A 24,977-nucleotide genomic window follows, 5' to 3' on the forward strand; every position below is an offset into this window, starting at 1 on the left:
GTTGTAGAGCTAAGAATCAGCTCTGTTTCTCACTTTTTTCCACTTAGGAAAACTAAGTGAATTGAGAGCTTCTACAGTCAGTTCTTTTATATGCAAAGCCAATTTAACATTTAATCAAAAACATGGCTCAGTAACCCCACTGAATCTGTAAAATTCCCAGGTGTGTAATTCTGTTGCTCTTCATGTGCAGTTAGTGCAAGTAAAATAAAGACATTTGTTATTCAGAAAGTGAGTACAGAGGAACTTATGTCATTGACAGTTAAAGCAATGGATGCTAAATTTAAAATAGAGTACTGCAGAATGTCACTCTACTACTCAAACTCATAAGGTAGTGTACTCCCAAATGTAAATGTAATAATTTCCCAAGAGATGACAAAATATGTAGATTACTGACACCAAAGTAAGAAAAGAAGTCTTTAATCAAACAATGGAAAATCCAAGATGGAATGTACAATATTATGAGAAGGAAAGTTGCAACTCCTTATAAACATTTGGCTAAAAATATCAGTTATGAGCTAACAAAAGTTTGAGGTAAACTCCAAAAAAATACACGTTTTGAATATTACACTCAACATCTTTAAGATGTTCACATTTATATTATGTTATCAATTTTGGCATTATACAGTGTGGCCAGATAAGTCTGAAAAGCTTGTAAGGGTGCTGCAGGGTAGACTGGGCTAAGAAATAATTGTTAAGTAAAAAATCAAACATGTTGCATCATTTCCAAGTTAATCAGCATTGAAGTTAGCCAGTCAGGCCACTGCATGCGTAATTCACGCATCCCACCAGATACAATAATTAGTGCCAGTGCACTAGACTATTCAGCCTTTGGCTTGGGTTTGATACCTACTGCTGTCCCATGGCCAAATTTTGTATCTTTCTCTTGTTCGGTTTTAGGAAACTGAACGAAGAACATGTTTGGTGACACTATCTCTGGGGGGGGGGCCTGAATTTGTGTGCGCAATGGCCTGATTGGCTAACTAATGCTAAATAACTCAGAAACTCTGCAATATATTGATTTTATCTTAACAATTATTTCTCAGCACCAGCTACCCCACAACACCCTTACAAGCTTTTCAGAATGTTTGTGACCACCCTATGTAACTCTGTCCTCAAAGACCTATACAGCTGTCCAAATCAATCAATCAATCAATCATGAAGTACACTGCTCAACTCAAATAGAATACACATAGATGACAATCTGTGCAAACCACTGATCTGTGTGTGTGTGTGTGGGGGGGGGGGGGGGGGGGGAGAGATTTATACATGGGTATGATAGTCCATGATTAGATATGCCTTCATATAGCAGTAGGATTCCAAGACCCATCTAGAAGACTTTTCTCAATAGGATTTTGTTTTTATTAACTGTTTATCAAATGCGGCCTACTATATACAGTGTCTGAATATAGTTCAATGTATGGCCAAAGCCAGTAATAACTGTTTTAATACTAAAAATGTGATCTTATCTCGAATATACAGGAAGTGTATACCATTAGAACTATTAAAACCTCATATTCTCCTTCTTCACCTACATATACATACACACATATATAGTGCATGATGGAGGGTATCTTGCCACACTACTAGTAATCTAGTAATTTCCTTTCCTGTCTCAACTCACAAATGGAATGACTTAAAAGTGACTATCTACATGGCTCCATATGAGCCCTAATTCAACATCTACATCTATGTGATTACTCTGCTATTCACAGTAAGTGCCTGGCAGAGGATTCAATGAACCACCTTCAAGCTGACACCCTACCATACCACCCTCTAACAGCACGCGGGAAAAACGAGCATTTAATTTTTCTTTGTGAGCCCTGATTTCTCTTATTTTATCATGGTAATCATTTCGTCCTATGCAGGTGGGTGCCAACAGAATGTTTTCACAATCAGAGGAGAAAACTGGTGATTAAAATTTTATGAGAAGATCCTGTCGCAACGAAAAATGCCTTTGTTTTAATGATTGCCACTCCAATTCATGTATCATGTCTGTGGCACTATCTCCCCTATTTTGTGATAGTACAAAATGAGCCGACCTTCTTTGAACTTTTTTGATGTCATCCATCAGTCCCACCTGGTAAGGATCCTATCTTCGTGGTCCTTAATTAACTGCCCCCTTTGTCTATAAGTCTGTCTGACCTTCATTTTCTTTTATGCTGAACAGGTATCTACACAGAGTGTACCAAGAGGAATGATCAATATTCAAGGATATGACAGGAATACTCATTTGAAGCAAAATAATTTGTATGGACATATGCCCTATTCCGAATAGTTTCCCCTAACCACCACCATCTGCAGTAACTTTGTCCACATGTCTCACACTTTGTTCCGTGTACTTTATGCTCCCACTTCTCTCTCTCTCTCTCTCTCTCTCTCTCCCTCTCTCTCTTATTATCTATTACCTCTACCCCAATCCTCTCCTCTGCTCAACTGCTTAACTCCCAATGCCTGCACCAGTGTGAGCTCATCAGTGTCTTGTTCCATTACAGGTTCTCCCTACCAACTATCAGCCATCCTTACTTACACCACTCCCTCTTTCCCCTCCACTACTTCCTCACACTCACCGACTGTCTTTTCTCACTTGCTCCAGGGGACAAATTCTCACCACAGTTAGGCTGCTGTGCAAGAACAGTCTCATTGTCAAAGACAACAGAGCTGTCTTTTTTCTTTTTTATTCTTTTTTTCCTTCTTTACGTGCCTGTGCATCGTTCAACACAGCACCTATATGGCATATGGTTACTTTTCATCACTGATTTATTTAAAAATAAAACTGGCCATATTTTATCAAGCAATAAAGAAATTCTACAGGATGTGAAGGTGCAAAAATACTGACTGCAAGTGACCACAGACCCATAAGATGAAGAGCTTAAGCATGTGCTAAGTTGGTGAGTTGGGGGGGAGGGAGGGGGGGGGGGGAGGAGGGAGGGAGGGAGGGAGGGAGGGAGGGAGGGAGGGAAAGAAATTCAGTAGTCAGGAAGTTAGAAATATGGTTTATGAAAACTTATATAAGAGCTAGCCTTTCACCCGCATACACAAACAAAACATATATTGCACACACATTCGTTCTTCCCTATCTCTGTCCATCTCCACATCCCACCACTCTCTGTCCATCTCTTCCTCAACCCCCTCCTCGTCCTCCCCCTACCTGTGGTACTTCTTCCTCCATAATAAGTAGCATGTGACCAAAATGGGTTACAACTGATCCAGAGGTTGAGGAAGAGACGTGCTGAAAACACACACACACACACACACACACATACACACAGAGAGAGAGAGAGAGAGAGAGAGAGAGAGAGAGAGAGAGAGATTTATACATGTGTATGATAGTCTTTTGCCTGTGGCATCAACCATGTACACATATGGCACTTATATTTCTCACTTCTACTTCTCCTCCTCCTCCTCCTCCTCCTCCTCCTCCTCCTCACTATCTCATCTCCTCCCCCCCCCCTCTTTCCTTTTTCACCTCCCTCTTCTCCTATCTCTCTGCTCATCTAGCCCTACCCCTCTCTCCGTCCACCTCATCCTCCCGTCTTTTATCCACCCATCTCCTTCTCCCCAATCTCTCTGGTTCTCCATCTTCTCCTCCCCAATCTCTCTGGTTCTCCATCTCCTCCTCCCCCTCCCACTGTCCATACCCTCCTCCCCCTCTTCCTTTTCTACCTGCCCACTATTTCTAAATACCTTCCACCTGCCTCCTGCATTTCCACTCCTCTCTTACCATCCCCCCTCCTCCTCCTCCTCCTCCTCCTCCTCCTCCTCCTCCACCTCCACCTACTACCCCCTCTCTCTCTCTGAACATCTCCACTTCTCCCTCTTTGTCTGTATTCTCCTAATCACTCTCTCTGTCCAATTGCTCTACTCCTTCTCTCTGTCTGTCCCAGAAACCATCCAAGATCTAGAGATTGTGTGTTTATGGATTTCAGTGTCCTGATTCTTATCTTCCAGCAGATGAAATTAAATCTCTAATCAATGCTGAAGCCTAAAATTCTAAATTAATGCCTATCTCTTCAAGATAAAACTATGGTTCTAGTGACAGGGTGTATACATCGACGAGGAAAAATAATTCCCAGATTTTTCCCAGATTTCTCGGGTAAAAATACACTTTCTCCCGGATGAAAATACACTTTTTCCATGTTAAGTAACAGCATACTTTTCATTGGAACTGTAAAACTTATCAATCCTTTCAATGGTTGTGATTTTATACACTGGCATAGAATTTCGTGGCACTTTAGAAAACAAAACTCTGGGGAAAAAACACGTTTTGGAAAGATGTCTGATATGCAACAACATGTACACTGCATATTTTCGTATTACGAAAGTATAAATTCGAATTCCACCAAACACCGCATGTTACTTTCCAAAGAATTGAAATCGAGATTGCAATGTGCTTTTGTAAGCCAATCATAGCTCATGTCAAGCGATCTCGCCAGCTGATGACGGCGGATATTCAGAGCACAGGACATGTGATGTAGTAAGCCAACAGCAACATCAGTGTTATGTAGCGCGAACACACAACTGGGAAAAGGTAATGGTTTAAATTAATATACGTAGTGTTGCTGCAAGAAAAGAAAGGCTTTTATGTATAATATTGGTCTCTAAGATTAATAAGCTGCAAGAGAAGCTAAGCTTTCACACATAATGTTGATCTTTTTTGCGCATGTTACATAAATGTCTGATCTTCTGGGCTCGAAAATATTCTAAATGGTTGTTGTCAAAGATCTGATTTTTGAATGAGAGTCAAATGCTCTGTGATTTAAAAAATTCATCGGACATTCGCACACAGAGTTCATCTTGCGTAAAAAGAAATTCACTTTGAAAGTAACGCTTTCCGAACAACCATTTGGAATATTTTCTTGCGACCTGTCAGAAATAGATTCGTTTCAGCAGTTGCCAGAGAGCGCCAGAAAACAGGCGTCGCCGGGCTTGAGCAGATACAGTGACGCAGGAAGCCCGTACGTTCGTACATGTAAAACATTAACAGATCTTACATTATGTCATAAAAGAAACAAGACATTAGAGGGTACTCCAAGAGCATGGGAATTTTGTGAACCATAATTTGGCTTAAAGTGCACATTCAAATGTCCAGATTCAGATATAAATTTTCTTGGAGTACCAGTACTGGATTATCTCATGCTAGAAGATGAAAATGTGAACTTGAAATGCAGCGAATAGTTGAAACTAGCCAATAGTGTGGAATTAAACACATCGTTCAAATAAATTGTCTGCCTCAACAGAAAAGATTTCTTTAACAAACCGACAAAAATAACTTCATTGTTCTGCAAGGCAATTAATGATTGACTGTCAGACAGGTGGAACTAAAATAAAATCTGAAACTAATTACATATTTTAGCCTTCCGTAATTATGTGAATGTATTTTAATTCACTTGATAGCTCTCGGCCACAGAAATCAGATTTGTTTTCATTTGACATGAGAGCAATAAATGAAGACGAAACAGCAAAATCACTTAACGTAAACACGGGTCACGTGTAAAACATGTTATTTGGTCTTAAGTGTGCCAAAGGGCAGTGCCACGCCTCATCAAACAGCATTCTTCCATCATACGTCTCTGTATTTCACTCTGTGGAATTCAGACATGTCATATTTTGTAATGGGTGCCATCAAACTATATTCATGCCAGTGGAAATTAAAATGTCCTGTGGTACCTCTCCTGCTCCCAATTGGCATAGTGATGGAGTGGATGCAGGGAAAGAGATAGGTGGATGAAGAACAGGGATAAATGATGGTTAAGCACGCGGGTCTTAGAGGAATGTACAATATACTGCAGAGATATTTCCCACCCATGCAGTTCACAAAAGCTGGTGTTGGTAGGAAGGAACCAGATGACACAGACTGTGAAGCCATCATTGAAGTAAAGCACATTGAGTTGGGTAGCATGCTCAGCGACTGGGTGGTCCAGCTGTCTCTTGGTCAGCTTATTGGTGACCTTTCATGCAGACAGACAGACAGCTTGTCACCACGCTCACGTATAAATCAGCACAGTGGTTGCAGTTTAGTTTGTAAATCACATTCACATTACTGCTTTCAGAGGTATCCCTGCCTATGATGGGATAGGAGATACCTGTGACCTGACTAGAGTAGGTGGAGCTCGGATGATGTATGGGGCAGGTCTTGCACCTAAGTGTACTGCAGGGATATAAGCCACGAGGCAAGGGATTGGGGTGCAGGTGTAGTAGGGATGGACAAGGATATTGCATAGGTTTGGTGCATAGCAGAATACTACTGTGGGAGCGGTGGGAAGGATAGTGGGTACGATAATCGTCATTTCAGTGCACAACGAGAGGTAGTCGAAAACCTGGCAGAGAAGGTGGTGGTAGGTTTGATATGGACAGAGGTAATGGTATAACCACCTTCGAGGTGGAGGGCAATAGTGAGGAAAGTAGCCACTTCGACAACTGACATCCATTCCATACCGAGAAGTCCATTCCACATAGCCTAGCCACTGATGGTTGTCGCATGTGGAGTAATGAACAGTACTTCAAATACACCAAAGGTCTCAATGAAACCTTCACAGAGTGAAATTATCCACCCAACCTTGTACCGAAAGATATCCCCTGTGCCTTGTCTCTGCAGTCATTTACCACCTCCCATGTACTCACCATTTGGACACAAAGCAGCACTTCCCTTGTGACTCAGTACCACCCAGGACCAGAGCAACTGAGTCACATTCTCCACCAGGTTTTAGACTACCTCTCGTTGTGTCCTGAAATTAGGATTATCTTACCCACTATCCTTCCCACCCCTCCTACAGTGGTATTCTGCGCCCAGCAAACCTACATAATATTCTTGTCCAGCCCTGCTATACCCTTGCCTCCGATCCCTTGCCTCATTGCTCATATCTCTGTAGTACACTTAGATGCAAGACCAGTCCTATATATCCCCCCACCACCACCACCTTCTACAATCCAATCACAAGCATCTCCTATCCCATCAAAGGCAGCACTATCTGTGAAGGCTGTCACATAATCAACCTGAAGGATAATTTGGAAAATATTTCGAGTAGATTTCCCCACCATGTTACAGTTCTGGGTAGAGATTTTAATTTGCCGGATATAAACTGGGAGACTCAAACGTTCATAACGGGTGGCAGGGACAAAGAATCCAGTGACATTTTTTTAAGTGCTTTATCTGAAAACTACCCTGAGCAGTTAAACAGAGAACTGACTCATGGCGATAACATATTAGACCTTCTGGTGACAAACAGACCCAAACCATTTGAAACAGTTAACGCAGAATAGTGAATCAGCGATCATAAAGTGGTTACTGCTTTCAATGATTTCAGCCGTAAATAGAAATATTTAAAAAGGTAGAAAGATTTTTCTGTTTAGCAAAAGTGACAAAAAGCAGATTTCAGAGTATCTGACGGCTCAACACAAAAGTTTTGTCTCAAGTACATATAGTGTTGAGGATCAGTGGACAAAGTTCAAAACCATCGTACAATATGCGTTAGATGAGTATGTGCCAAGCAAGATCGTAAGAGATGGAAAAGAGCCACCGTGGTACAACAACCGAGTTAGAAAACTGCTTCGGAAGCAAAGGGAACTTCACAGCAAACATAAACATAGCCAAAGCCTTGCAGACAAACAAAAATTACGTGAAGCGAAATGTAGTGTGAGGAGGGCTATGTGAGAGGCGTTCAATGAATTCGAAAGTAAAGTTCTATATACTGACTTGTCAGAAAATCCTAAGAAATTTTGGTCTTATGTCAAAGCGGTAGGTGGATCAAAACAAAATGTCCAGACACTCTGTGACCAAAATGGTACTGAAACAGAGGATGACAGACTAAAGGCCGAAATACTAAATGTCTTTTTCCAAAGCTGTTTCACAGAGGAAGACTGCACTATAGTTCCTTCTCTAGATTCTCGCACAGAGGACACAATGGTAGATATCGAAATAGACGACAGAGGCATAGAGAAACAATTAAAATCGCTCAAAAAAGGAAAGGCCGCTGGACCTGATGGCATACCAGTTCAATTTTACACAGAGTACGTGAAGGAACTTGCCGCCCTTCTTGCAGCGGTGTACCGTAGGTCTCTAGAAGAGCGTAGCGTTCCAAAGGATTGGAAAAGGGCACAGGTCATCCCCGTTTTCAAGAAGGGACATCGAACAGACGTGCAGAACTATAGACCTATATCTCTAACGTCGATCAATTGTAGAATTTTGGAACACATATTATGTTCGAGTATAATGACTTTTGTGGAGACTAGAAATCTGCTCTGTAGGACTCAGCATGGGTTTCGAAAAAGATGGTCGTGAGAAACCCAGCTCGCGCTATTCGTCCACGAGACTCAGAGGGCCATAGACACGGGTTCCCAGGTAGATGCCGTGTTTCTTGACTTTCACAAGGCATTCAATACAGTTCGCCACAGTCGTTTAATGAACAAAGTAAGAGCATATGGACTATCAGACCAATTGTGTGATTGGATTGAAGAGTTCCTAGATAACAGAACGCAGCATGTCATTCTCAATGGAGAGAAGTCTTCCGAAGTAAGAGTGATTTCAGATGTGCCGCAGGATAGTGTTGCAGGACCGTTGCTATTCACAATATACATAAATGACCTTGTGGATGACATCGGAAGTTCACTGAGGCTTTTTGCGCATGATGCTGTGGAATATCGAGAGGTTGTAACAATGGAAAATTGTACTGAAATGCAGGAGGATCTGCAGCGAATACATAGAAAGAAAGATCACTTATCATTTAGTTACAATATAGCAGGTCAGCAACTGGAAGCAGTTAATTCCATAAATTATCTGGGAGTACGCATTGCTGCGAATACATAGAAAGAAAGATCCCTTATCATTTATACTACAATATAGCAGGTCAACAACTGGAAGCAGTTAATTCCATAAATTATCTGGGAGTACGCATTAGAAGTGATTTAAAATGGAATGATCATATAAAGTTGATCATCGGTAAAGCAGATGCCAGACTGAGATTCATTGGAAGAATCCTAAAGAAATGCAATCTGAAAACAAAGGAAGTAGGTTACAGTACGCTTGTTCGCCCACTGCTTGAATACTGCTCAGCAGTGTGGGATCCGTACCAGATAGGGTTGATAGAAGAGATAGAGAAGATCCAACGGAGAGCAGCGCGCTTCGTTACAGGATCATTTAGTAATTGCGAAAGCGTTACGGAGATGATAGATAAACTCCAGTGGAAGACTCTGTAGGAGAGACGCTCAGTAGCTCGGTACGGGCTTTTGTTGAAGTTTCGACAACATACCTTCACCGAGGAGTCAAGCAATATATTGCTCCCTCCTACGTATATCTCACGAAGAGACCATGAGGATAAAATCAGAGAGATTAGAGCCCACACAGAGGCATACCGACAATCCTTCTTTCCACGAACAATACGAGACTGGAATAGAAGGGAGAACCGATAGAGGTACTCAAGGTACCCTCCGCCACACACCGTCAGGTGGCTTGCGGAGTATGGATGTAGATGTAGATGTTGTCTATCCACATCAATGGCCACTGACAAACTGTGACCAAGAGAGCTGGACCACACAGTTGCTAAATAAGCTGCTCAGCACAATGTGCTTCACTTTGATGACTGCTTCACAGCCTGTGCCATCTAGATCCTTTCCACCAGCATCAGCTTTTCTAAATTACAAAGGTGGAAAATTCACAAGTCCTTTTCCTCTTCTCAGCTCCCCCCTCCCCCAACCTCACCCAGCATTTTACCCCACCACCATATTGTTGCTTCCATCAGGTGCAATTACGACTCTGTCTGGCCACAAGTCAGACACAGTGAATGTGTGTGCAATTTGTGCTAGTGTAAATGCGTGTGTGTGTGTGTGTGTGTGTGTGTGTGTGTGTGTGTGTGTGTGTGTGTGCGCGTTTTATGCTTCATAAGGAAGCCTTTTGGCCAAAAGCTAAAATGTATAGCAAGTGTTCCATTGTGTCTGTCTGCAATTCGACATTATCTCTATCCTTTTCATAGTACTTTTGTTATTCCATCCTGAACTTTCCGCTGCCTGATTGGCTACCGCATTATTCAGCCACTCAGAAAAAGAGAGCTTTCCCGTGCTTTGGTACTGGGAGAGGAATTTAGCGCACGAGTTGGAAGGAATCCATGATCACATCCTGTGGTGAGAGGCCACCCCCATTTTAATATTACAATGAAAATTATTAAATGTTGAATTCATTTCATATAGTTTGTTGTTATTCATGGATATGCTAGTTTTACTAGTTCTAATGTACTATTTCTTCATTTAGTATGGGGGCCAAACTGTTGCATCTATACAGGAATCCCTTGCTATTTTTAAATGATTACCGTTCTGCAATCCATGCCAATGATTAATGACAAAACTCTCCTTGTTAATTTTGGTCAGGTGTTATATTTTATGATAACACTTTGTTATATTTTATAATATTTATTTCTTAATATAGATTCTGCTAAATTACACAGGCACACAAATAAAAATCTAATACTTACTTGAATACGCCATAACCAGAGACTGAAGAGTTGGAAATGTCTGGTTTGTGGCTATATAAAAGCCGCCATTGTCCAGTGGTTTTATTTTATAATGTTTGACATGATAACCCCTGGTTTCTTCCCAATCTTTAACACTTAATGAAAATCCATTAGGATTATGTTCACTGTAGCGCACAAGGAATGTTCCACGAATATTTTCATCATCCATCAGAAGTTTCTCTGCTTCCTTCCTCAATATTTTGCCAAAGAACCAACTGCAAAATGTGTGAAACAGAAAAAGTTTTAGAAGTTTGCTTTGCATAGCGAATATTTCATTTACACATAAACAAACTGCAATATTTATCAGAAATCAGTTCCACACACTGGGCATTTTTTAGGGTGATTTCCAATGTTTCTACTTAATTTATGCTCCTCACAAGGTTCATACTACATTTGTATTCCAAGTAACCAATTAGTTTGACATCATGCACCGTATCCTTCATTTTATAGAATCACTTTCCTTTTTATTGTTGGTATAGCTCTGATTCACTCATCTCAGTTTTAAGCAATTGGTAGGACATTAGACCAGAGTGTAATATAAAGCGAGACAGTCAGAAGGGACTATTCGTGTGTTGTATTATCTGTTCTTATGCTGATAATTCTATAAACCTTTCTATAGCTTTTATAGCTAAAAAAAATCATCCCTGTGGAAATATTAGAGCAAAATAAATTTCTAAAAATCACTGAATAAACAAATGATTACAAGTACTGCTTAAGAGACCATGACGTGTTCGCAGTCTCCTGCAAGAAGCTGTGTGAGGCATAAAAATAGACTGCAAACTGGTAATCACACATATTTTGCATTGTCACAAATCAGCTGCAAACAGTTAAATAAGACTTCTCCATCAAATGATGTCACCCAGCTAATATGGAAAAGATTATGCAGCTTGCACAACATTACTGAAAGAATATATTCACTTCAGTCCTCTCTTCCCCTGTCCTCATACAACAAGTGAGGCACTTTCATCCTATGGTCCAGGTGACATCTCCTTCCTTTTTAACTTTCCCTAATCTATCATTGTCTCCTTGCTGAGGACAACATCATTAGTTCCAAAAGCTAGTATAGTGTATTTACTTTTATGTGCATCTATCGACAGTCTGAAATTTTAGTTTCCAAAGGTAAGTAACGACCAACAGTTCTGACTCACAATTTTATTAACTATTTTATTAATTTTGTTTTTATTTCATAGTACATATACATGGGTATATTGATTTATGTTTTGTATTAATTCATACATGAAAATAAATTTACTCCCTCCCACCTGCCTTCCAATCCTAGATCATCATTTCACTTAGGATTTAAAGAAGGTACATTAGCAAATGTGAAAAAATTATAAATACGTATTACCTTTTTTCTGTAATGTTCAACATGTTCAAGGGTCTGCCTCACTTTAGATCTGTTGAACTAACAGTATGTACCAGTTTCTGCTATTTCACTCACCTCATGTTATTTTGGATGTATCCCCTTACATTCCAACTGTTACAATTCAGCTTTAACAGAGTGTGGTAAAGCTGGTGAACTAAACAGGAATACAAATGCTGCTATGTATTCCAGTGACTATTTCTTGTTCTACTTCATTCTTTAATGATCATATTGTATTAGTTAAGGACGTTACACATTTCTGCTGTAATGGAGTACTCATCCAGTTATTTTGTTTTCAGATTTGTGGTTTGCTACAATGACACAAACTTTAGACAATAGTAGTTGTCATAAGTAAGGCATGCCACTCTGTTCCATCATAAGCAATAAGGCTGTGCCAACCTAAGAGGTAGCGAACACCTGACAGTGATGCTCATTCCCTTTGCTGGTAAATGCCAGCACCAAAAGGAAAATTCTGTGCATTTCATCTAGTAGCTTTACAACTTCCAACTCTACAAAGAATACCTTCATGGTGAGCTTCAATGTGTTTTCCCCTTTACAAGGGTATCTCTCAGAAGGAAGAAGGAAAGGAGATTAGGATTTAACATCTCATCAACATCGAGATCATTAGTGATGGACCACAAGCTCAGAATGAGTCAAGGAAGGAAATCGGCCATGCTCTTTCAAAGGAATAATTACTGTATATGCCTGGAGCAATTTAGAGAAAGCACAGAAAACTGAAACAGTTCAACCAGAAGTTAATTTGAGGCGTCATCTTCCCGAATGCGAGTCCGGTGTGCTAAGCACTGCATCACCTTGCACGGTGGCACCTCTAAGAGACTCCCTAAACCTCATAGGAGAGATATTTGGGCTGTCACAAGCAAAATGGTTTAAATTTATTCTCAAACAAACAGACTTCCTGTTAAAAAGAAACAACTATGGACAGATGGATGAAGAGATGATGGACTGACCACCATCACTAGTGAGAGCCAACATTTTTATGGGGACATTTGAGGAAGAAGCCTTAAAGCAGGTGTGGCTCATGATTTACATACTACAGAAGGCTGCAACAGTTATCGATCGGAACCTAGACCTCGGGCTACACTACAGACACAATCAAGTTGTCATGTGAGTGTGATGTTGCTGCCCCCCTCCCCCCCCCCCCCCCCAAAAAAAAACCAATAAAACACAAACACACACACAAACACAAACACACACACACACACACACACACACACACACACATAACACAAAGATGCTGTGACTTACCTAACGAGAAAGTGCTGGTAGATAGACATAATAAAAAACACACACACAAATTTCAAGCTTTTGCAACCCAAGGTTGCTTCACCAGGAAAGAGGGAAGGAGAGGGAAAGACGAAAGGACGTGGGTTTTAAGGGAGAGGGTAAGGAGTCATTCCAAACCCACGAGTGGAAAGACTTACCTTAGGGGGAAAAAAGGGACAGGTATACACTTGCACACACACACATATACAGACACGGGCAGGCATATGTAAATGCAAAGAGGTTGGGCAGAGATGCCTCTGTACTTCTGCCTCGACTGACATCTCTGCCCAACCTCTTTGCATTTACACATGTCTGCCCGTGTCTGTATATGTGCAGATGGATATGTGTGTGTGTGCGCGCGAGTGTATACCTGTCCTTTTTTCCCCCTAAGGTAAGTCTTTCCACTCCCGGGATTGGAATGACTCCTTACCCTCTCCCTTAAAACGCACATCCTTTCGTCTTTCCCTCTCCTTCCCTCTTTCCTGACGAAGCAACCGTGGGTTGCAAAAGCTTGTAATTTGTGTGTGTGTTTGTGTGTTTTTTGTCTCTATCAACATACCAACACTTTCGTTTGGTAAGTTACAGCATCTTTGTTTTTAGATATATTTTCCCCACGTGGAATTTTTCCCTCATACTGTATCTTTTTTCCTTTTCATACTCAACTACTAAATAACATGAAAAGCTAACTCGAAGATAAAATCTGTAAGTAGTTTATTTATCCCCCAACATCACATTTCCCGAAAGTTTATCAACAACAAATCATACTAAAAGATACATTTTGGAGAGATCTTTAATGTGACCTATGTTAGCATTGCTGCATGCTTAACATTTTTGACTGTTTCATTTCTAAACTTCAGACATTTAATGCTCTATGTGGTCAAACCTCAGTGTTTATGATTTCATGTGAAGAAACAGTGATGTTTCCATGATGCCACAGATCTTTTTCTGTAATTGGCTGACATGAGCAACACAAGCAACTGCCACAGTAATTTATACACCAAATTTGTCTTATTTACACTTGTCTACTACTAAAATATGCATTTTAAGTGATATAGCACACACAACTGATCAACCGCATTTTACATTGCTCTGTTAAAATTGTGTGTATACCTTCACCTGGATTTACATGGTTTTTGTTCTTCATTCATGTTTACATCAGGTCTGAGTTCCTTCACTTTCATACTAAGCACATGTTCCAGAATTTTACTTGATAAATTGCGCACTGAATTCATATCATATTATTTTTGAACTCGTGGTATCCTGCTGTTAACATACTCACCAAAAGAAACTTACTAATAATGCATGTCACTCTCAATCACCAAGTAAGGAGACTAAGTAACAGGACGTATTTCGATTGGTTTCTTGGTTGGTTGGTTGGTTTGGGGTTTAAAGGGACCAAACTAAGGGTCATCAATCCCTTTTTCCTCATGCAAACAAGTCTCAAGGTAAAACAAATCCCAAAAGGAGTTGGGGAAAGTAAAAGGATGTAAAACTGGCAGGGAACCACACCGAAAGAGAAAACAAAAGAAGCAAACCAAAGGGGGAAAACATACACGAAAAGCAAAAGCAGAGGAAAGTAATAAAATCATATAGCAGATGGCCTGGGCAGGCTGATCACAAGAATAAAAATCGACGAGCCAGCCACTCTGGAACACAATAAAATCTCTCCCTAAAAGACAAGGCAAGATGAACACACATAGGGGAAAGATGAACACAAAAGGCAAACAAAATGCAAATGAGGAGTGATGGAGAGGTAAAATGGAGGGAGGGTGGAGGCCTAGGAGAGAAGGCCAGATGCCCACCCTTAGATTGTATGAGAAACACCCCCTCCCCATGATAAAAAGTGAAATTAAATCAACCATTGAGACTTTGCCGCTCAATATCATAGGTAGAGCACTGGAAAGGTTAAAAGTCCGTTGCAGAGTGGCTAAAATTTGGCAGTCCGATGAGATGTGGATGACAGTCATATGAAAGCCACAGCGACACTGAGGTGGGTCCTCACGACGGAGGAGGCAATCGTGTGTTAGCCAAGTACGGCCGATGCGGAGCTGGCAAAGGGCAACATAGACCCTGCGAGTGACTTGCATGGATGACCGCCCCACATTCGTTGCCTCCTTAATAACATTATTTGGTGTACGCAGGGTGCACCATTCAGTACCCCAGATTGCAAAAACTTTACGGTGGTAGACCGATCAGAGATCAGTCTCCAGCAGGCTGATCTCCACAGTTGGTTTACTGGTAGCCTGTTTGGCCAGACTATCAGTGATTTCATTGCCCGGTATCCCAACAAGTCCTAGGGTCCAAATGAAGATCACTGCACGTCCACTACGACTGAGGACATAGACTCCTAGATAGCTATTACCAAAGTATGTTGAGGGAAGCACTAGTCAAGAGCTTGTAGACTGCTTAAGAAGTCACTATAGAGGACTAACCGGCGCAGGAGCGGATATGCTCAAGAGCGTGATAGATAGCTACAAATCTGCAGCGAAAACACTGCAGCCATCTGGTAAGGAGCTCTGTTCAGTACGTCCAATGTGAGCATAAGTGAAGCCAACAAGACTGTCGATCATTGATCCATCAGTGTAGACTATTTCTGAGCCCTGGAACTCGCTGACAAGAGAGAAAAATTGCTGGCGGAGGGCCTCAGGAGGAACTGAACCTTTTAGGCCTTGCAATAGGCCCAGACAAAGCCATGGCTGAGGCATGGGCCATGGAGGTGTACATAAGTGGACCCACAGGGAAGGTGGTAGAGGGAAAGTTTCGAGTTCAGTAAGAAGCGACCAGACATGGACGACGAGAGGATTCCCCATTCTGGGCTGCTGTTCCAGGAGAAGGATTGTCATGTTAGGGAAAAGGAGATGGTAATTTGGATGGCAAGGTGAACTATGAATATGGGCAGTATAATTTGCAAGCAGTAGCTGCTGCCGGAGCTGCAATGGAGGAACATCAGCTTCCACAAGGATGCTGATCATTGAGTTCATTCAGAAAGCTCCCTTCACAAGCCAAACTCCACAGTAGAGGATAGGGTCCACCAGATGCAGTGTGGAGGGCAATGCTGAACCATATGCCAGGCACTCATAATCAGTACAGGACTGTACTAGGGCTTCGTACAGCTGTACCAGTGTAGGATGATCAGCACCCCAGTCAGTGTGGCTCAGGCATTAAATAATATTAAGACGTCGCCAGCTCTTTTCCTTAAGCTGATGAAGATGGGGAAGCCAAGTTAAGCGGACATCGAAGACCAAAGTGGTAATTCTCAATCACATCAAGTGGTTGGTCATCAAGGTAAAGTACTGGATGGGGTTGGACAGTGCAACAATGACAGAAGTGCATTACACAACTCTTGGCAGCCGAAAACTGAAAGCTATGAGCGAGGGACCATGACTGCACTTCCTATATGGCTCCCTGCAGCCAGCATTCAGTCACACCAATAGAAGAGGAGCAGAAGGAAATACAATAATTGTCAGCATATAGGAGGGGAGATACTGAGGACCCTACTGCTGGTACAAGTATATTGACTGGAGTTAAAAAGAGTGGAACACTCTGGACAGAGCCCTGCAGGACCCCATTCTCTTGTATGGGGTGCATTGTGGGAAGCACCGATGCAAACTCTGCAAGTGCGGAGTGGCAATAAGTTACGTATAAAAATTGGGAGTGGGCCCCAGAGACCCCACTCATGCTGAATAGTGAGGATATGGTGTCGCCAAGTGGTAGTGTAGGCCATCATCAGGTCAAAAAAAGACAGCAATAAGGTGTTGTTGCTGGGAAAAGACCGATCAAATGGCAGACTCCAGATGGACCAAGTTATGGATCGTGGAGCGACTTGGCAAAAACCACCATGGGACGGAGCCAGAAGGCCCCAAGAATCAAGGAGCCAACACAACCACTGGCTCACCATAAGTTCGAGCAGCTTGCTCAGAACGTTGGTGAGGCTGATAGGACAATAGCTACCCACATGTAGTGGGTTCTTACTAGGCTTTAGCGCTGGAATGATAATGCTCCCCCGCCATTGCAATGGCAATTCACAGTTGCTCCACGTGCAATTGAAGACAGCAAGGCGGTTGACGCTGGTAGTCCGCTGACAGAAGTTTAAGCATTTGGGAGTGGATGCGGCCTAGACCAGGGGGTATGTCAAGACAGTCGGCAAGGGCACTGAGAAATTCCCTATCACTGAAGGGAGTGGGAATATGGCTCACAATGGTGTGGAGCAAAAGATAGCTGTTGTCGTTGCGTGGTAATTCTCAGACGCAGAGGTGTGAACATAATGCTCAGCAAGACGGTCTGCAATTACATCTGGATAGGCAGATATAGCTCCATGTGGAGAAATTTCCAGTGCACCTGCAGGGATCTGATAGCCATAAAGGCATCAGAGCTTGGTCCAAACATGAGAAGGGGAGGTTAGTGTTCTTTTGGTGAAGACGTAGCGATCCCAGCACTCCTGCTTCTGTTGTTTGGTGAGTAGGTGGACCTGGGCATGGAGCCGTTTGAAGACAAGGAGGTTCTCCAAGGACAGGTGGCACTTATGGCGTTGGAGGGCCCGCCTGTGGTCTCTAATGGCTACAGTGATTTCTGGTGACCACCAAGGCACTGGCTTCCACTGGGGGCAATCTGAGAAACAATGGATTGCCAATTTAGCTGCAGCAACAATGGTAACAGTGATGATGTGGATCACCTCGATGATGTTGCCACATAACAGAGATTCAATGGTGGTAGCATAGGTGAAGGCATCACAGTCAGCTTGGGAAGAGCCCATCTGGGCAAGTGTCTAGATGAGGGATTCCAGGGTAGGGACAGGAAGATTGGAAAGTGGTCACTACCACACAAGTTGTCGTGAGCTCTCCTGTGGATAGACGTGAGGAGGACAGGACTGCAAACCGAGATGTCAATGGCTGAGTATATGCCATGTGCCACACTGATGTGTGTGTGGGCACCTGTATTTAGGAGGCAGATTTCGAGTTGAGTCAGTAGGTCCTCAACATCTTTACCATGGCCAGTAACCCTGGTTCCACCCCACAAAGGGTTATGGGCCTTAAATTCACCCAGAAGTAGAAAAGGTGGGGGCAGCTGGGAAATTAGTGCAGCCAATACATGGGGCGGCACTTCACCATCTGGAAGGAGGTGCACGTTACAGATGGTAATTTCCTGCGTTGTCCTCACCCTGGCAGCCATGGCTTCGAAAAGTGTTTGAAGAGGCACTGGTTCACTACAAACAAGAGGTAAAGACATAGACACAAACTCCAACTGACAGTTTTTAACTATAAAACTGATAGCCATAAAGGACGTGGGTCAGCACTGTGGGAAACCAGGTTTCCTGAAGAGCAATGTATAAAGCAGGTGTAACACTTACAGAGTTGTCGTAACTTATCCAGGTGGAAGAAACAACTGCCGCAGTTCCACTGCAGAATGATGCTTTCTGAAGTCGGTGAAAGCATGAAGTGAAATAGGTGGCAAAGTATACCTCAGCATCAGGTGATGCCACTGGTTGAGTGTTCGCAGCCAGTACCACTGCATCCAAGGTGTTGGCGAGATCTAGGTCTTCAGAGGATGCTTGCATCTCCAACTCATCCTCAGATGCAGAACTGTTAGGGAGTGGTGGTGCAGGGGCCACTGCAGTCTCCTGTTTCCTAACAGATTTCTTCTCTTTTTGTTTGCCCTCTTGCCGTTCCTTAGGGGCTTTCTGGGAGGGCTTCTCAGAAGTAGTTTCAGGAATAAAGGAAGACCATGATGCCCTTCAACCAGCAGCTATAGCTCTTTAGGCCACAGGCTGGTGTTCACTTGACCACAGTGGGGACCATGGAAGGTAGAGACCCAAGGGACCCCTTCCACATGAGAGAAGCCAGAGAAGGCTCTTGCTTCTCCAGTTGGGGGGAAGGAACCGATGTCCCCAGCATTTGTGAGGCAATGCTCCCAAAGTAGAAGTTTTGGGAGCAACAGAAAAAGACACGCTCCCAGCCAGCAGGATGGAGAATGAGGATGGGTGGCCCTGAGGGACCACTGGAGTAAGCTTAGATGAGTGGCATAATGGTGTCATGGAGGGTGATGCCGTCATAGTGGCAGCATAAGAAGATAGCATTTGAACAGTGGAACCTTAAAATTGTGTGCACATTGGTAGAACACCTTTAGGCTCAAACACCAGAGCCTTCGGGACATCCACAAAAGCTGCACACCTCTGCTACATACAGCTACATGACATTTCAAGGAGCAGCCTTAAGACTAGCTACTACTTGTTCGAAAAACATAGTCGGATATGATGGATCAACAGTTCCAAAAATGCTGACTGGCATTATTCGTATCCCTGTGGGAAATACGTGAAATGTGGTCTGATAGTTTAAATTCTGTAATACATTATTGAGGCCAATGGCCTTGCCACAGTGGTAACACCAATTCCCATCAGATCACCTAAGTTAAGCACTGTCGGGCTGGCCTAGCACTCGGATGGGTGACCATCCCGTTGCCGAGTGCTGTTGGCAAGCGGGCTGCACTCAGCCTTTGCGGGGTAAACTGAGGAGCTACTTGATTGAGAAGTGGCTCCAGTCTCGTAAACTGACATACAGCCGGGAGAGCAGTGTGCTGACCATATGCCCCTCCATATCTGCATCCAGTGATGCCTGTTGCCAAGGATGACACGACGGCTCGTCAGTACCATTGGGCCTTCATGGCCTGTTTGGACGGAGTTAAGTTAATGTGTTATTGAGAAATTTATTTTAGTACAGTACATATTTTGGGACAGCTCCACCTCAGAGCCTCTAATAACATGCTGTGTCTACTTTAGAGTCAAAAGCTACAAGCCCTCACATTCTACTTTGATATGTAGATGGTATGTTCATAATCTGGCCACACACAAAACACCACATAGAAGATTTTTGGAACACCAAATGTCAGATTAGCCAACTTTCATTCCTGAATGTACTTGTCAAGTGAAGTAGAGTGGCACACTGAGACACGGCACACCATAAACCAACACGTGCAGACATTTACTCACAGCAAGAAGGTTCTCAAGAGCATTACTTCATGGATGTCATAATCTCCAACCGAGACAGTTTAGCAACAGAACACAGCTTATACAGTGTGTTGTGACTGCCATACTCTGTATATCAAGCACACATCAGCAAAAAGTGAAAGAATACCCTGTAAATTTAATGACAAGGTCATCACTTTCTTTAGTATCTGGCAGCAATTCAGATTCCCAGCCTAGCCCTAGAATTGATAGGGAGAACACACCAGACATATTCAGGCTATATATGACGGGAAAAGCTCGCACCTCCATGATGCTCCATAGCCGCGGCAAGGACGTCATGTGGTACCATTCCCTGATGTGTTTCGCTAAGTACCATAATCCAGTTTGCCCCAGTCAGTCTTTGCTAACCTCCCAAACCTTAGTTATGTGCCATTCAATAGTAAGAGTCTTTACCACACTTGATTTAAATTAATGATTTGGAGTGCTGTCTGGACTGTTCTTTATGCTTAAGAAGACTTTGCTACAATCTGGACTTCTTTCACTTATCTGTTTACTTTGTTAACTTTGCTGTCATAGACCTCAGGAACTGCCTATTTCATTCTGCCAGTCTCTGTGTTACCACCAGTGTAAATGGTCATAAACAGTGTTCTACCTACACAGAGTAGGATAGAAAAGTGGCAAAGAGAACTTTCTCACCACCCAACTATTCTAGTGAATCAAGAATCTTGAGTTTCCAAAGCTGTGGCACCAGCAGTTGCAACAACAACAACAACAACAACAACAACAGTAGGAAAAACAGTGGGCCTTCCAGCAGCAGCGAGAAAAACAATGGGAATTCCACCAGCAACAGTAGACATTGCTGTTACAGCTGCGAAAACCAACAACAGTCAGCAGCTGCAGTTTGCTCATCTCTCCTACCACCATTTGCTTGTTTCACAGTGAGGTGCATTTATGTCATTTTTATTCTTCACTGCAGAACCAGACTAGTAACTGACACTGAATGTCAGTGTGCAATCTTACTGTCTTCTACTAGTAAACTGTATGGAGTGGTGCAAAAGTGCACAACTCATTATTTTGCTGGAGATAATTGATAGTCATGATTCAGGACCCAGTCACTTACTCTCCTAACAGATCTCTGAAGTTGGTGCTCACTGGCGCACAGTGATGCACAGGCAGAGTACAGGCAAAGATCATCCATATATAGTGATGGAGAGATTGTGAGAGCCACAACATTTACCACACCATCAATGGCAATAGTGCACAGCATTATGCGCAGAACCGGTCCCTGAAGGACTCCAGTTTCCTGTACATATTGGTTGCTGAGAGTCGAACCTGAAAAAGATGGAGGGATAGGAAATTCAGGATAAAAATGAGTAAACTGCTTCGAAAATCCCACTCATACAGTGTAGGCAGGACATGACGTTGCCAGGTGGTATTGTATGCCTTCTGTAGGTCAAAGAACACAGCAATCATATGTAGGCGATGCATGAAAGCTTTATGCACTGCAGATTGCAGATAAACCAGATGATCTGTGGTGGACTGGAAAGCCAGAAAGCCAGTTCGGAATCGTGATATATGCCCTTCGGCTTCAAGGCACCAACAACGAGACAGCTGTTGACATTTGTTCAAATAGCTTACACAGCCCATTCGTCAGAGAGAGAGAATGGTAGATAGTTAAAATATGTGGGTCCTTTACCAGTTTCAAGACAGGAATGATAATACCAATGAAAGGGGAATTCTCCTTCCCACCAAATACAATTAAAAAGCCTGAGGATATGTTTCATGCTGCCGGCCCGAAGGTTTTTGAACATTGGGTTGTGGCTTTTGTAGGATCTAAGAGCTGTATCTTGAGACTCTGGCAAAGTGCTGTGAAGCTCTCATTCACTAAAGGGGATGTCATACGATACAGAGCCATGTACACGGAAGGATAGTGGGTGACCCTCAAAAATGTGTCTCCTGATCAGGAAATGAGGATGGTAATTGATGCAAGGGGACACTTCAGCAGTGTGTGCTGCAAAACATTCAGCAAGTACCACTGGATCAGTGTAGGTATTACCATTGATAAGGAAGCCAGGAACAGTCATTGGGGTGGACAGCCAAAAATGCGGCAGAGTTTACTCCATACTTGAGACAATGGGGTGTGGGATCGCACAGGCAATACATATTGCACCCAACACTCCTGCTTCCTTTTTTTTTTTTTTTTTTTTATTAAAAACCAAGCTTTCGTCCAGATTCTCTTAAATGCTATTAAATTATCCATAGAGGGATGGCACTTGTGCCGTTGAAGTGCCCTGTGGCATTCCCTGATAGCTGTGTCTATATCTTCAGACCACCATGGTACCAGTGGACGTCAGGATGAGCCAGAGGAGTAGAGTATCATTGCTGCTTCAACACGAAAAATAGCATCATCAGTAGTATCCAGTACCATTTTCTTGATATCAGTTGCCGAGCTGGCTGCAAAAGTGTCTCTACAGGAGAAAGCCTGCCAGTTAGCTTTCTGGAATGACCAACATGGAGCATGTTCCAGATTTCTGTGAATAGAGAGCAAGAGAACGATAGGAAGATGATCACTGTCACAAAGATCACCATGGAAGCACCACCGAATTATTGGCAAAATAATCGGGTGCAAACTGTGACATCATTAGTTGAGTACATTCTGTGGACTGCACTGAAATGTGTTGTAGCTCCAGTGTTGATTACGCTGACATCCAATTTCGAAAGAAGCCATAGTGTTGCTGCCCCAAAGAGGATTAAGGTCATGAAAGTCCCCCCAGAAGAGAAATGGAGGAGCTAGCTGTTCCACTAACTTTAACAGCTTGTGGTATTGGAAAGGACTGCCTGGTGGGCAGTTAAACATTACATACTGTCATCTAAACTGACAGGTAGACACTATCAGCCACGGCCTCTAGTGCAGTGGTAAGGGTGGAGAACGAGAAAGATGGGTGTGATTACTTTGCTACCATGCCATCGTCCTGAGTCATCATCTGGGTGCGTAAGTTTGACCTCTGCAAGGATGGGGAGCAGAACATCCGAAGCCTCAGAAATTAGTTTACCTTCCTGCTTATCCTTTTTATCTTTGTTGGACTTCCATTTCTGTGAAGATTACCCCATTTTATCTTTCATGAGAAAAAGGGACTGTACTTTTCTTCAGCCCGCAGCCTGCAACTGCTGGTCCTTGTCTGGAGAGGGGGCACCTTGACAGGCACCCTCATCCCTGACAACAGGGCAGCAGATGACTAGGCATCTCTGGCCACACTGATAGTGTGGTAGCAACCAGTGCTATATGTATTGGGGGGGAGGGGGGGGGGGGGGAGACAAGGGAGCTGACTGTCCCAAATATAGGACAGGCCATGGTATACGACCCGGAGCCAGGTGGTGTCATGCGAGATCTTGTCACTGTGTGAGGTATGGACTGGGACACAACAGTCGCAAAATTCAGGATCATATCAGTCGCAAGAAGTCCTTCAAACTTTTTCTTTGCATCTTGTTAAGACAGGCAGTCAAACATTTTGTACTCTTGAATTTTTTCCTCCCTCTTGAATAGTGATCACTGGGGCAAACAAGGAGGGTATGTTTCTGAACAGTTGACACACTGAGGGGGTTGATCACAATAGTGGTCCTCCAGGGAAACCCGTCCATGTGCCCTACAGACAAACTCACTAAAACAGCAGGACCTTTGGCACTGAAAATGTGTCAGTGAAGGGGGAAAATGAGGCCCAACATCGCACTTATAAACCATGACTTTAACTTTCCCAGGCAAAATGCTGCCTTTGAAGGCTAGGATAAAAGCTCCAGTGTCCACTCGATTATTCTTGGGAACCCTCCAATTGCAGTGAACAAAATGGACTCCAAGCCACATAAGATTAGTAAGCAGCTCTTCATTAGTTTGTAGCATTAGGTCCTGATGGAAGATAATGCTTTGAATTCTAATTAGCTTGGTATCAGGAGAAATGGTGACTGGTATATCTCCTATCTTGACACAGCCCTGAAGTACCAGTGATTGGTTGGTGTGCGATGTTTTAATCAGAAAAGATCAATTTCTTATCTTCGCTATTGCAGCAACCTCCCCAAATTGATCTTCAACAATGACAAACAATGGCTTTGTTGTAGCAAAAGATCCACCACTGGTTTGGGAACAAACCAAGAATTTGGCAAGTTATCCACTTCCATTTCTCCTTACCTGGCTCATCTTGAGGCATCGTCAAAGATGGAAATTACATTGGATTGTAAACCTCTGCATTAAAACCATTGTTCCTGACTGTTGATAAGGTCATGTTGGCATGGCCACCATTAAGTGTGACCCATTTCACTGCAGATCATCCGTTCCAATGCCACTCACTCTGATCGGAGGCTATCCCCATGGGCACTACTCCATCAAGTCAAAGGCCACCTGGCACAGCAGCCATTGCCCGGAGTCCTGGTAGCCCGAAGTGGATAGGTACCTACTGCATGTGCGTGTGTTTGGTGCTTATGGGCACTCACGGGTGACATTGTCAGCACTCTTACACACAGTAAAAGAAACGAATGTGGATAAAATTATTAAAATGTTATCATACACACTAACACAACAGGAAAGAATAAAACAGCTATATAGCAATCTAAAACATAAGTAAAATGACAGAGGAGCTGAAAGGAAGGCACATGTAAATGTCACTGGCTGACCAATTACACAAAATATGGATGAACCAGTCACCCTGTTAACACTTTAAAACCATCTCCATAAAATCTCGGATAAAAATTGGGCAATTCACAAAACTTTAAAATTCTAACTACATTTGTTTGAATGTTACCTAAAATAGAGGGCAGACCCATTGGCAAATCGGCCGTGACCCATTGGTGGAAAATAAAAATTGGCCATGACCCACTGGTTGGA

The 24,977-nt window shown here is 42.9% G+C and overlaps 1 protein-coding gene across 6 annotated transcripts in view; it reads right to left on the minus strand.

Moving 5' to 3' along the window:
• LOC126474137 (tyrosine-protein kinase Src64B) overlaps positions 1 to 24,977 on the minus strand; it is a 276,344-nt gene that overhangs the window by 82,944 nt on the left and 168,423 nt on the right. For all 6 annotated transcript variants that reach the window (XM_050101580.1, XM_050101579.1, XM_050101576.1 and 3 more), the window contains one exon: positions 10,461 to 10,714. In XM_050101580.1, coding sequence (XP_049957537.1) covers positions 10,461 to 10,714 — 254 coding nt within the window. The remainder of the gene's footprint in view (positions 1 to 10,460; positions 10,715 to 24,977) is intronic.

Source organism: Schistocerca serialis, chromosome 4 (genome assembly GCF_023864345.2).
Source record: "Schistocerca serialis cubense isolate TAMUIC-IGC-003099 chromosome 4, iqSchSeri2.2, whole genome shotgun sequence".
Taxonomy (NCBI): Eukaryota; Metazoa; Arthropoda; class Insecta; order Orthoptera; family Acrididae; genus Schistocerca; species Schistocerca serialis.